This window comes from Anopheles coustani, chromosome 2, assembly GCF_943734705.1.
Source record: "Anopheles coustani chromosome 2, idAnoCousDA_361_x.2, whole genome shotgun sequence".
Classification (NCBI taxonomy): domain Eukaryota; kingdom Metazoa; phylum Arthropoda; class Insecta; order Diptera; family Culicidae; genus Anopheles; species Anopheles coustani.
Genome location: NC_071289.1, coordinates 65,793,019 through 65,804,767, shown reverse-complemented (window position 1 = coordinate 65,804,767; position 11,749 = coordinate 65,793,019). Strand labels below are relative to the sequence as shown.

General features: G+C 45.5%; 1 protein-coding gene across 1 annotated transcript; it reads left to right on the top strand.

Moving 5' to 3' along the window:
- Window positions 1-261: 261 nt before the first annotated feature.
- On the top strand, window positions 262-11,467 carry LOC131263269 (deformed epidermal autoregulatory factor 1). The gene is made up of 5 exons (XM_058265440.1): window positions 262-1,661; window positions 6,489-7,149; window positions 7,796-8,368; window positions 8,430-8,665; window positions 8,750-11,467. The coding sequence occupies exons 1-5, from the start codon at window positions 1,593-1,595 to the stop codon at window positions 8,918-8,920; spliced, it is 1,710 nt and encodes a 569-aa protein (XP_058121423.1). The 5' UTR covers window positions 262-1,592; the 3' UTR covers window positions 8,921-11,467.
- The last annotated feature ends 282 nt before the right edge of the window (window positions 11,468-11,749 follow it).

Sequence of the window (11,749 nt, the reverse complement as noted above, 5' to 3'; positions counted from 1 at the left end):
CAGTTTAGGAACAAGTCAGAATCGAATCAAATCGAGTCCCAAACCAATCAAATCTGATTCGAATCCTAATCGAATCAAATCGTTAGAATCCGTCCAATGGGATTCAAATCTTTAGAATCTGTCAGATGGGATTCGAATCTTTAGAAGCTGTCAAATGGGATTCGAATCTTTGGAATCCCTCTACGGATCGAATCTTCAAATCTTCCGAATCCCGATTCTGCCAACACTAATTCATTCGCACCAAAGTAGCAACCGCGACGGGTCCGCCGCGTCGTCGACGTATAAAAATTCTTTCGTTTCAATTCGATTCCCGTCCCGACGAAGCAAACTGTACGTGCGTGTCGAAAAAGTGCGAAATAATTGTTGATAGCAAAGGTGCCACAGGAAGGAAGCAGTGGTTCTTGCGAGGCAATTGTTGTTTGTGCGACTCGCTGTGTAGTGTTGACGCTTTATCTGCGGAAAGGTCATTATCGATGAAATTTTTCGCCACTGCTCCAACAAGCTTGGTGAGATGATAGCGACAAGTGAAACCGTGAAAGGATAACGAGAGCAGGCATCGAGAAGTGTAATCTAGGGCGAACGCAAGCGAAAAGCGCTGAAGACAAGTGGAGTTTGTGGGCATCCGGAGCCACAACAAAGCCAAGTGACAGCTTGTTCGCAACCAAAGCCCAGGAAAGCAGTGCCGTTGTTTTGTGAAGCAACCACCGCGACCGACACTCCACGAGCCTACAGTGCCGATCTAGTGCCACCCGATTGTCCACGCGCTCCCATCCGTCGAGAGACACACACACGGATCGGGAACCAGAAAAAACGAATTTGAGTGTAGTACAATTCCCCGCGCGCGCTTCGGATTCCATCTCTCGTTGCGATTCGTCGAAGCGCGAATATATCGGTCGTCGGTAGGGCGATTCGGACGTTGTCGCTACCAGCAGTAGCAACAGCAGCAGGGGCAAAACACAACACGGTGCACAGAAACGCGACAACCCTTCCCGGACATTCTTCCCCCGAAACCAGCCCCGTTGGGAAAACGGATTGCACATCGTCACCACAGGCGAGCCTTTTTGCAGCGGCTTCCTCGGTACGCCAAGCGCGTACCAACGGATCCCTTTTCCTACGCATACGCACGCGCCGAGGGCGCCTCGGGTAGGGCGATTCGAGGGACAAAAATTTCCACCGGGTGTGGCGGTGGCAGGAAGCGATTGGCAGACAAGCGCACAGGAACTCCAATATATCCCATCGTCGTTGTCGACGTCGGTGTCATCATCGTCGTTGCTCGTTTTTCTCGTGCACAAGGACCGAGGACGGAAAGGAAATTTCGTCGAAAATATCCGCCCGTGACTTTCGGCTGCTGCGCTGGTGCTACATAATCACATTCGCTCTGCATTCGGGTGAATCTTGTGTGGTTTTCGGTCTGTCGTCATCCTCGTTTGTCCCGTAAATCGGTCGAAGCGACAAACGTACACACATACCTCCACCTACTAGGAACACAGTCGTCCTTCGCATTTTTACTGTCCTTGCTGTGAAACCTACTTTCCACGACCGCCACCAGCAGCAGCAACAACACCGCTTCGCAGGAGTAGTCGCTGCTTTCGATGGATACAGATATTCCGGAACTTTCGGATGAAGCTGAGGAACACGTTAAACTAGAGAACGGCGATGAGGTAACGTATAATGGGTACCTTCCGCCAAGTGTAACTCATATTACCTGCGGTTATGTTTTTTTCTGAAACACCCCTGATGTTATAATTTCTTCTCTCCACCATGTACAACACCAAGCTCCATCGGACGTAGTAGGCTTGGTGGTTTTATTTGATAATTTTATTTTGCAGTTTGACAGATGTGCTTGGTTTTATTGTCGAAATAAGGGAATTATACATATAAATTAAAGCACTGTCGAGTGTTGTAAACAACAAACTGTGTTCGTAGTGAGGACGTCCATAAAATTGGACCGATCCAAACACCGAAGCGCCACGCTGTAGATGAATCCATCAACTAACCACCAGACCAAGTGCGGTTGGGGAGAAAAAACAACTGGAACCGAAAGGATCATCTCACGATGCACCCCCGGGATAATGGCGGGCAACCACCGCACCGCGATTGCACTGACAACACAACAGAAAAAACCGACCGACCATGCCGCCCGATCGGGCGAGATCGATCGGACCGCACGGACGAGACCATCGAGCGCAGCAGCAAACAGCAGCGGTACGTCTTATATACGTACGCCGCCCGAATATATCGGTCAATCTCGGCCCCGCCGCGAGAAACGAAAGGCGAACGAACGCGTGTCATGCTGCTGGCGTCCCCAACATTAGTACCGGGAACCGCTGAAAATACACACACACACGCGCTCGTACGCACACGTACATGCGGTTCCTAAACCATCGATGGCAACCCGCGGCGGCACGGCTTTGGTCGTCGGCGTCGTCGTGGTCTTCGTCTTCGCGATCATCGTGCGTCCGTCGTTTTTCATATCGCGGCTGTTACATTGTTTGCTGCACCGATTTCTCCGAAGCCTCGGCCACTTGCTGGAACACTAGCGCGCTGCGTCTCGCGCAGTAGTGGCGCTACGCTGGACAGCGAAGAACGTACGAAGGAAATTACAAACAAGAAAGACGTCCGCATACTCCCAGCAGCCTGACCCCGCGAGGGTGTGTAACGTTTGGCGTTAGCAATCCAGTTGTTGTGACGTAAGCGGCTGCTGTGTAGAGATTCGCACACTGATTGCTGTGCGTAGCATGCTATAAAACCTCTCGTTGCTGCTCAAATTATTTTTCATTCATCGTCGTTATGTTTAAACAACAAGTAAAATCACCCCAATCATCAATGACAACTTACAAGAAGAAGCTGCTAGCGCTACTATGTTTTTTGTCCAATAATGGAAGAACATTGCGTTATCATTGTGTGTAGGGAAGCACACAAAAACCCTTCGTCAGCCTCTGTACGGTTCGAAGTTGTTGGTGCGCATGCATTATACGTGTGTATGTGTGTACGTGTGCTACGATAACGGTGCTAGGCAAGTCAGATGATGAAGGTACCGCGACTACATGCGTGCGCGCATCCGTCAACTGGAACTTTTCCTAACTGTATTTTTCTGCCGTATGTAGGACGCGGCGAGATGGGAAGAAACACCCTAAATCGAGCTAAGGAAGAATTTTTCTTTCATCATGGTATTCAAGAATTTTGTAGAGAAGCTTGCAAGTATGTAAGGCTTAATTTTCAAAATTAAAATCAACCACACTGGATTGATTGAGCGAATTTTTATTTTCTGCATAAATCTTACTGTACCGCGACTCAAATGTATTATGTCCCTATACTATAAGAAAAATATCATGGAACTTTAGGCATGTCATAGTGTCGAAGTAATTAAAGGCAAAGTACTTCAGAGTCTGGAGACAATTCATAGTATTAGTTTTCAGTATTTTTAAAATTTACTTGTTTTGGGGTTTGATAAATGGAATTTTTTGTGGTTGTTGTATCGATTCCTCACAAAAACTGGTCACTGGGACTGGGTTTCGTTTTGTTAATTGGAACATAAATATTAACTCTAGAACACACCCCCTTACCAATTGCTACTCAATTGAAACGACCAAAGTAGACCACATTGTAGAATTCACATCCCAAAATGACCATCAAACTGTTTGAGAAGGGAATATCAACACTAGAAATTTACCGGAACACTTGGATGGATCTTTTTTCCGCGTCCAATGGCATCTTAGACTGAATCTTGCTTTGAACCTGACAGACGGTTTCAGTTACAAACACAAGCGTTTTTAATCGCGGTTAAATTATCGCGATTGTCCGATCTCGACACGTGGTAACGAGGGGATGATGTATGCCTATCGTAAAGGGTATAAACGACGAAGTTCACCGGTCGTGTACATGGCCATCCGCGATCCTACAACCTCTCTCCAAAAGAGGGGCGGTAGAACTAATCTGCGAGTGGAGCATAAGATCGTGCGATCAGGCTTCCATCTCCACCGAATCCGCGCATCCCACATCAGAGTGTGCTGGGGATCGTATGTTGTAACGAACGGCAACGAATGAGATGAGCTTCGCATCTTCACTACGATATAGCCGCGGCATTGCTGTACGTCGTTGTCGTCCGGGTTGTTTTGGTCCCCGATGTCGGTGAATGAAAAACGCGCGCCGGACAACCTGAACTTGGACGATTTCATCTTTCCGTTCGGGGTGTATTTTTCTTTTTATTGGATCCACCTCCCTTTCATCCCGGCGCGCGCGACCGTTTGGTACACACATCTCTTCGTCGGTCGAGAATGGGGGATGTCGATGATGGCGCCAGGCAGGTTGTTCGGAAACGGCTCGTCGTCGTGAGCGAGTGAACGTGTGTATGTACGTGCGGTCGGGTCGGATCGGTCGGAATTGGTTTCCGTCGGCGGGTGTTCGCTTTCCGCGTACAACATCTCGTAGCGGCACACGGTACGTTGTTCGGTCGCTCCATTCCGTTCCGTTTCGGGCGAAGCGTTTTGCGGCCCAGGATAGGTTTGTTTACGTTTTCTCTCTAACGCCTTCGTGAATACGCGCGCGGTGCGTTTTAGTCGCGCGCTACTCCCCACCCTCCCTTGGGGAAAGGGATGCTTGTATTTTGCTTCCTCCCACTCCCCCGATGTTGTTATCGTTGTTGGCAGATGTGCCGTCGCGTTCGATGGACGGGCCAGACGAACGCGGGCTATGGCCTCGCACGCGCCACTCGAGAGGCCGACCGAATCGGACTTCGGTCTTTCGGGACCGGCGTCAATAATGAAAACACCACCCCGGGAAGGGCAGCAGACCGGGTGGCTGCGGGTGGTGTTACTGGTTCGGTTCGGCTGTGTCCGTTCGATGTCGGGCCTACACCAATGTGTGACACGCGCGAGACCTGCCTGTGCCATGTGTTCACTCGGGTCCGGGATGACGTGCATCGCTCCAGCACGAACGCATGCACCAAGCATCGTCTCTTCTTCCTCCCGCAGAATATCTCCGCCCGACGACGAAACCTCGGTTGGCACGACGCTTCATTCCTCACGCACGGCGAAAGAACGCCGTGAATCAGCCACATGCAATTCCGTAGCACACGCAAAAGCGAGTGAAAGGTCAAGCTTTTGCTGCTAGAGGGTCAGACTTGCTAGAAAGTAGAGCAACCGGGCACATGATTTGCCTTCACGACGTTGCTCTCGGAGCACATGGCGGACCCCGCAGTACATGGCTATTTTCGCAACTGCGACCATTTACGGGGCGAGCCCGAATGCCGATGACGGGCGAAGGAGTCCAATCGGTTGCGGCTTTCAATTTTATCTCGTTCTCAATTCACTTTTTTTGTTTTATTTGCACCCGAACACCCCGTTTTGGTCACGAATCTCACGGTGCTTCCTTCCTCCGAGGACGACGAGGGTAAGATGTTGTACTTTCACTTCCACCTTGAGGAAGCTGTAGCACATTCCTTCCGACGGCTTCCGAGCGTCGTGTCAGCACGATCGTACGAGCTCTTCCCCGACTTTTCGATTGAAATAGAAAGCCATCGATACAACTACGATCTTTCCTTTTGCCCGCGCCTCGTTGGACGAACGAATGAGACAACAAAACAATTTAAAGAAAAAACATCACACCAAGGAATTTAAGGACATTCGTGTTCCGATGCCATGGACGGCTCACGTGTCGCACATTTGTTTTCAACAATACTTGATCCTTTTTCCTGGTTTTGTTCGTTTAGCTCATTAGAATTAGTAACTGTTTTGTTTGCTTTGCCAAAGACGAATTATGAGTTGAAAACATTAGTTGAATAATTGATTACTTTTTTTTTGTTTTTGTCCATTACAGTCTACGGCCGACGAGAGAACATATTAATGTTTCAAATAATGGCTCTTTTGAGCTGAGTTTTTTAGATGGCTTTCATTAATAGATTGTCTACGCGAATCCGATGGACAAACCATTTTTTTTCTTCTATAGGTTTTTGAGCAAATGGCTTTGCCTTTGCAAAACATGCAACGGATGAAAAAATTGTACTATGCTACTAGGACAAGGTGAATTGAAAAAAACAAGGAAAATTGTACTATGCTACGATATTGAAATGGTGCTGATCCGTGAGCACTTCACCATATGGTTATAAAAATTTACATTTATTTTGAACTCGTTGATTTGAAATTTCACTTCTCAACGAAAACAAATGAAGCTCAAAAAAGCCGTTGGTTTTATAAAGTTGCCATCGCAGCGAAAAAAACGTTGCTTATGTGTTTAAAAGTACTTGCTTAGGGTTCAGAAGGCATTTGGCAGTTCGGCATTGATCAACACATGCTGTCGTATAAAATAAGCTTAACGGACATCTTATGCTCATCATATTGTTGTTGTTGTTGTTATGTTTATAGAGATTTTGACCGGTTAAGGATGCTCATCATATGATGCGGTCATCATAATGTAGTAATCTTTGAAAAAAAAGTAAATCCCAACGTTATCACAGTCTGAGCCTTACCATGGTTTTCCTCTCCTTTCAGGTGGCACTTCCTCCTCGCACACGCCTGGTAACAACGGCCGACGTTCAGCAGGGCAACACACAGGTGGTACAAGTACCAGTCTCCCTACCGGTCGGCACACTGATCGGTGGCGCTACCTTTAACGTGCTCACCTCGGACCAGATACAGCACTTCAAACCGATGATATGCGTCGACAACAACGGGTTCGTCTCGAGCAGCACGGTCGTCGGTGACCTGGGCGGTGAGCTGAAGCAAACGCATATCGTCATCCAGCAGCAGAGCACCGGCGACTCACAGCAGGATGACGTGCTCGACGGTAACCAATCGCAGAACAACTCCCAGCAGGGCTCGACCCAGGAGTACCGCGTCGAAAGCAACAGTGCCCTGGCGAGCCACCTGGCCAACGTGGAGGTGCTCCAGGTGCGCTGCAAAACGACGACCGGTGAGCTGTACAAGAGTCGGCTCGGTTCGGGCGGCCGGGGGAAGTGCATCAAGCATAAGGATGTCTGGTACACGCCGAGCGAATTCGAGAACATTTGCGGGCGCGGCTCGAGCAAAGACTGGAAGCGCTCGATACGGTACGGAGGGCGCAGCTTGCAGACGCTCATCGACGAGGGCATCCTGACGCCGCACGCCACCAGCTGCACCTGTTCGGCGTGCTGTGACGACGAGTCCGGAGAAAGTAAGTATTTGTCTCCAATTCGGCAACACGGAGGAATCGAGAGGTTCTAAGCAAAAAAAAAAGCTCAAATTGGTTAAGTTTATCGCGAACTTTGTAAAACTCAGGTTGTCTCGTTTTAAGGATAAATGGTGTAAACTAATCGAAGAAAAGAACAGGATACTCTTTTAAATTTTATTTTAACTAATTTCAAGTTAGTGGTGACTTCTGTAGTATTTCAAGCACGAAAATGTTTTACTATCTTTCGTTAAATAGAAGAAAAATACTGAACATAATTTCCACACGGTCATACGACTACTAGCAAGTCGGCGGCATGCATAATTAATACTAATCCATCAATCTTTTACCTCCTTTTCAGACTCAACGTTTCGTAAATATAGATTATTTGTTGTGCTATTAAAAAATACTGTTTGATTACCTACAGGCTCTTTGGCAGACTTTTTTGTAGTCATAATAATAAGGGAGAAACATATGATCAAACTGATCCAGTTCAAAATAGGAGATCCATCTAAAACAGGAGTAAAATATGAAAGGCCTATAGATACACAATTAATAGTTAGGGAAATGTAGAACAATAAGAGAATTTAATGCAATTGAAGACGAAAAACAAGTTGTACATTGGTTTGTATTTTTTCCGTCTATTTTTAAGCTGCGACTGGACCTGTCCGATTGTTTACCCCCTACAAACGGCGGCGAAGGAATCAAGCCGAGCCCGAACTGGTTGTGCTCGAGCAGAAAAAAAAGCGGATCATTGTGACCAGCGGCAACAGTACGACCACGACCGGAGGTTCGTCGAACGCCACAAATACATCCGCCTCGAATGCCGCCAATAACGGTACCAACAACAACAACGCCATTATAAGTAACAGTACCAACAGTTCCGCGACCACTACTGTCACCAGTGTGGTCAACAATTCCGGTATCGCCCAGCATCAGCAGCAGCAGCAGCAACAACAACAGCAACACCAGCAGGTTGCGGTGCAAGCCGCTCAGGTGCACGCGACGAGACAGCAGTTGCATCAAGCGACCATTAATGCGACACCGATTATAACCAACAATACAAGCACCACAACGACCACCACAACCGTCAAGGTTGTTCAGCAGCAGCAGGAGCAGCAGGATCTGCAGAACGAGCTGGCCATCACGACCAAAGAGGAACCGTGGCAGACGCTAACGGAAGGCATCGAAAGTGCGACGGAGTACGTGGACCAAACAGCGCAGAGTAAGTCAACCGTTTACTAAAGATTTGAAACGAGAGTGTTACAACCATTTTTTTTTTGCAGTACTAACCGAGAACAATCTGCCGTTCGAGAAGCTGAAAACATTCTGCTCCCAACTTACCAAGCTGGCGCAGGAGATGCGAAAATCCGTCGTCGAAACGCAGGAGTTTTACAATCGTCAGATCGACTGCATGCAGCGGGAACGGGACGCTGCAATACTGACCGTAACGCAGCTCGAGCAAGAGCAGAACATCAACAGCAACTGTATTCCGCCCGGATCCATCCACGCTAATAAGAAGGTAAGCATTTCGAGTGCCGCTACTCTGGTTGAGATGAGCGGATCTGGAAAATTGACACCTTTCGTACGTTTTTTTACACACTAGTGCGCCAACTGCAACCGTGAAGCCCTGGCCGAGTGTTCGCTGTGCCGCCGGACGCCCTACTGCTCGACGTTCTGTCAGCGGAAAGACTGGATAACGCATCAGAACGAGTGCGCCCGCAGCAACCAGGAACCGACGCACCAGATCATGCTTATAGTGGATGAAACGCAATAGCCTTTAATGTTCTAATCGGGCCATCCCACCCCCTCCGGGCGGGAAGAGCTGATCGAAGCGGGAATCCACCGCCCCGGCAATTAACACCCCAACAAACCGATCAGTTCGGCTCCGATGACGAACACATAATAGGAACAAATGAAACGAAACTGAACAAAAACAAAAAAACACAACTCACGCCACAAACAAACCTTTGCTTCAGTGGAACACTGCGATGGTTTCCTGTGAGAGTGCATCAAAGAGAAGGCGGTGGAAAAGGAAACTATCGACAGTGGAACAAACCGCTAAGGAACAAGTCCCAAATCGAAGCAGGCCCGGAATTTACAGTGCCGGACAATCGTTTAGCTGCATCTCTCGCTGAAGCCTTTCAATGTGGAAGGGTGCGTTAAATGATTTGGCTCCTCACTGTAGTTTATTTGCTTTGCTTTTTATATTGTTTTTTCTTCTTTTAAGCATCAGATTAGATTCATTTAATTTGGAGGATTTGTTTAGTACATTGTGTACTAAATATACAACTGCATCAGTCAATATGATTGTACATTGTGGAGCTGAATCGGTTTCCTTCAGTTAGGCAAAGTAAAAGTGAATAGAGTATATATGAGGGATTAAAAGACTTACTTACCACCCGATAAAGTAATGCGGACTCACAAAACATCTGCAGCCCCCGTGAAAACCGTAACCTCTCTCAGAACCCATGCCCCGCGTCGTGGTAATGTTTATATAGGTAAAAGGAAGAAACTTAATTGTGTATGAAGACGACCATCTTTTGTTTTAAATAATTAATAATATTTTGTATATAGTTAGATATTTGTTATTTTAGATAAATTTAACCCATTAAACCTATTTAAGTAGAACGGTTTCCTTTTACTTTCCGTTTTCCTTGGCAGTATGGGGTTCGCAAACGTAGAAAAATATGTTTTTTTTAAAGCACTACTTATTTTTCTGTTGTAAGAATGTAACATGGAGTTGTTGTGCATCGTTTTATAGCTACAACTACATTGTACTGGACTGCTGTCGAAGTTAGTAGGTTTAGTGGGGGCCAACATGCTCGCCCGCTGTAAGGCCTGGGCGAAGGAAATACATCATCCGTCTAATGGCATCTGGTTAGAATCAGGCCGCTCTTCTGTCTGCGTCGAATCGGAAGTGTATTTGTAAAATCACAGTGTGAGTTTAGGACAAGATGAATACCGTGTTCAAGAAAAAAGCAGAATACGCTATTAACTGAATTTATTTTTTCTTGTTATTTCAATTTCCTTGTCATGAACGTTTGTTATTATCTTCTGTTGTTTTCTCTCTAATGCTTTCATGCTATTTCATATTTGCTTTCAAAGTTGATTTTATCGAAAAACAGACAATTACAAAACAAATTGTCAGTCATACTACCTTCTTTTTTGTTGGTTATTTTCTAATTACAATTATTTATCGGGAAGAATCATTCATATTTATGAATATACACCTGGTTCTGTTACTGTGTAACAGAGCTTAATTAAAAACTTGTGCAAATTATGTAATGCTCGATGGATTATCAATTTGAGGTAGGATGGAACACACGATATGATCATTAGATTTTACCTTCTCGGAGTGTTATTTAATCTTGTGTCAGCACACTTTTACAGCAGCATGGTATAGCCGGCTAGCGTTGAATTTACATCATCACGTAACAACTTGAGGAAAAGTAGAACCTATTCACGATCACTCGTAAATGCTGGAAGGTGTGAAAAGTTGACGAAAAATTTCAGAAAAAAGAGTGTGCTAAATTCAAAAATTCATTATCCATCGCATCGAAAGCATATTATAAACTATATAGGATTGCACTAAAGCGAGTCGATCAGGCGATACAATGATGTAAGATATAATCAATTCAAACAATTAACTCATATTTTGGGTAGATGTGTCAATGTACTAGATTCTAAAAATATTTCATTTTGGTTGTGTAGAAAGGGTAACGATTAAAAAACACACACATCGGAGATTGCACCAAGAATGGGGGAAGACAACATGCGTATCGAATCACAAAAAGGAACCAAACAAAATTAAAAATGAAAGAAATTTGTAGTTGAAATTTTATCTGTGGTGATCCATTCGTTTTGAAATATTTGAAATCATATTTGTACGTACCTTTGAGTAATTAGTCGCATTATCCATGCACAGCGACCGCGATAAATTAATTTACAAGCATGTAAATCTAATGAGGCAAGAAATGTAAAACATGAATCATAGCGGAATGAACGAAGGCATCATAATTTAAATTAACCTAAATAGCCCTTGTAGGTAACGCGCGACAAGGATCGATCGTTTCGATAAGTCATTCATTCGATTGGTTCTTAATCTGGACGAGTTTCTCGCGAGCCGAATAGAGGCTATGCGTGAAACGAAACGATTTTATACAATGAATGCAAATACGAAGTGAAAGACTAATGGAATAGAGATGAACGGCGCGATTCGAAGTAGATGTATTGTGGATCCCGAAACACGTTAGCTAAATACAGGTACTGGACTAGAGATTACTTGTGTATTGTAAAGAAAAATAAATCTTCACTGCAGACATGAGTGCAGTTGTCACTGTATCTCTACATAATTATCATATTCGTTGCATAAGGTAGCTTTTCTAATGAAAGAAAGAGAGTTATATAATTTATGTTAAAAAAATGTTGCTTTCCTTCGGTTACACTTATTTTTGTAAGTTAACGTTCACGATGTGCTACGATTCAAATTGAACGATATAGCATACTGAGCTACTATTTGACATGTGCTAGAAGGGGTGGTTTTGCTCAAAAAGGGTCCTTCAATTTGCTGCTTTAGTAAATCACATGCTACTGATAACCCGAT